Consider the following 2,231-nt stretch of genomic DNA (forward strand, 5'->3'; position numbering starts at 1 on the left):
TCAGTCCTATTATTTCCTTGCTGGGGTAAAGGAAGATTGTCCTTCTGTGGAAAGACTTATCTTAAAATATTGCCTTTGAAGACTAACTAGGCTGTAAGGGAAAGACAACAAAACCTTTCTTCCAACATGCTTGAGAAGTAAGTTTTGTGTAACTGAAAAGATGCATATAACAGAGATGGGCTGGAGGAACGGCAGCCAGTATGGCAGCCTACAAGTGGTTCCAGTGATCTTACACTCCCTACTCAGCTGCCATTGACGGGACATTCACTTTGTGCCATTCTCTGGGATAAGTGCTTCATAGGAATCATCCCCATTCAAACCTCCCCACCACCCTGAAGGCTGCACTGCCATTAGCCCCACTTTAACAGATGAGATATCTCAGATTTACCTGGTAAGTTGCCACACAGATGGTAAGTGATACCAAACCAAGATTAAACCCAGTTAGTCTGACTCCAGCAGCTAAATAGTTCATTATAGTACTGTACTGCCTTTCAACAGCCTCTGAAATAGGTAAAGTCTTTCCTCAAACTGCTCACCTCATCCAATTTCAAGAGCCTTTCCTGGCTTTGCAGAACCCATTCCCTGAAAAATTCCTAAGAAAAAACAAAACGAACAAACAAACAAAACTTCCACGCAGTTTGTTGGTGTCCCTTACTCCTCAGGAACCTGTATACAAGCCATAAAGAGATATGCTTCCTTTATGTCTATGACCTCGGAACTCAGACTGTAGGTGTTGGAATTTGAGGCCTTTCCTATTTTTCCAGAATTTATATAAAACTTAGAAATCTTGGCTACTTTATTGGGGCCAGCTTGTGTAGAAGATCCTGCCCAAGGTTTTTTGACAGAGAATAGTGATGATTTAAGTAATTTCTTGGTGATTCCTCCTACTGAACAAACCTGAGCTCAATGGTGAGGTGAGAACAGGCTCTCGTTATTCATTTCCTATCTCTCCTGGCCCCTCCTCATAACCTGCTTTCACTGATAAAGAAAATAAGACAGGAAGATTGGCTGATAGGAAACATGATAATCCAGGAATGCCCAGGACAGTAGGGGAACCAACTAGCAATTGGTTGGTTCTCCAAAAAGGAAAATGTGGCTTGCATCTCATCATCTAAGGACCCTGCAATCAGTCCAGAGTTGGTGCCAATTGTTCAGGAATCATATTTCAATGAGGGTATGGTATAGGGATTCTCTAAGCAGAGGCCATATTGCCAAGCAGCTAAGTTACATCATCTTTGTTAAAGTGTTGAACCATCCTTGTTGCAACTAGATACCAATCAGCAAATAGGAAAACAGAAAAAGGACCAGTAGTTAAGGACTGGGGAGGTAGCCTTAATCACTATTCCATTAAAATTTGTGATGAGAGCCGGGCTTCACTTCTATTAGGAAACAAAAGAATTAAAAGAAACCATGAAAAGCAAGGCACATATAATGGTGTTCTATGGGTTAGTGGGATAAGCATGTGTCCACCCAGAGAACCAATCCTGATATTTTTAGATGCCAGGCTTGGTGAAACCAGATTGACTTTAGCCATGGGAAATGTGGATGGGGCCCCTTTTCATTGCCAATATATGGTTCAAACTCCATATATCTACAGGAGAGCAAGGCTAGAGTAGATAGCAAAATATATTCAACATGTAATCCACAGTAAGCTGGGCACAGGTGGTCAGCTACTCAGCAGAGCTGACCCCAACCTGAACTATCACATGGAACAACATTGCTCTGAATCTTGAGACAGGACAAAGGCAGGTCCTCCCCATCTAGCCTCTGTAGCCTAAAGAATGTACTGTTACACACTCCAGGAAGTAAGGAGAAATCTAAACTCTCAGCTTTTAGGAAAAAAAATAATAATTCAAGTGAGTCTTACAAAACTCTTTGAATATATTATTGAATATAATTTTATTATTCGAAAAAGTTGGGGGTGGGCGCCACATGGGTAGGTAACGAAGTGATCTGGTGAGCAATGAAACATCTAGAGTAGAGGCCAGAGACGTAATACACATGGTCAAGATTGCCACTCACATAAAGAAAGTTTTGATAAGTTCTACATACGTACAATTTTCAGATGGGATAAAAGTCTCATGACATCTGCCATGTCCGCCAGGATGAGTAAGCGTGTCACCGCGGAGAGCAAAGCCCTTGCCGCCCGCACCATGGTGCCGCGCTTTACCGACGAGCATGGGTCATCAGCAAACTCGGAGGAGGCGATGCGCATCGTCTCACCTGGAAGA

The 2,231-nt window shown here is 42.6% G+C and overlaps 1 protein-coding gene across 4 annotated transcripts in view; it reads right to left on the reverse strand.

The window, feature by feature from the left end:
• Positions 1–2,231, reverse strand: part of CTNNA2 (catenin (cadherin-associated protein), alpha 2) — a 1,228,212-nt gene that overhangs the window by 840,655 nt on the left and 385,326 nt on the right. For all 4 annotated transcript variants that reach the window (XM_011968327.1, XM_011968326.1, XM_011968328.1 and 1 more), the window contains exon 4: positions 2,057–2,223. In XM_011968327.1, coding sequence (XP_011823717.1) covers positions 2,057–2,223 — 167 coding nt within the window. The remainder of the gene's footprint in view (positions 1–2,056; positions 2,224–2,231) is intronic.

This window comes from Mandrillus leucophaeus, unplaced genomic scaffold (genome assembly GCF_000951045.1).
Source record: "Mandrillus leucophaeus isolate KB7577 unplaced genomic scaffold, Mleu.le_1.0 Scaffold84, whole genome shotgun sequence".
Classification (NCBI taxonomy): domain Eukaryota; kingdom Metazoa; phylum Chordata; class Mammalia; order Primates; family Cercopithecidae; genus Mandrillus; species Mandrillus leucophaeus.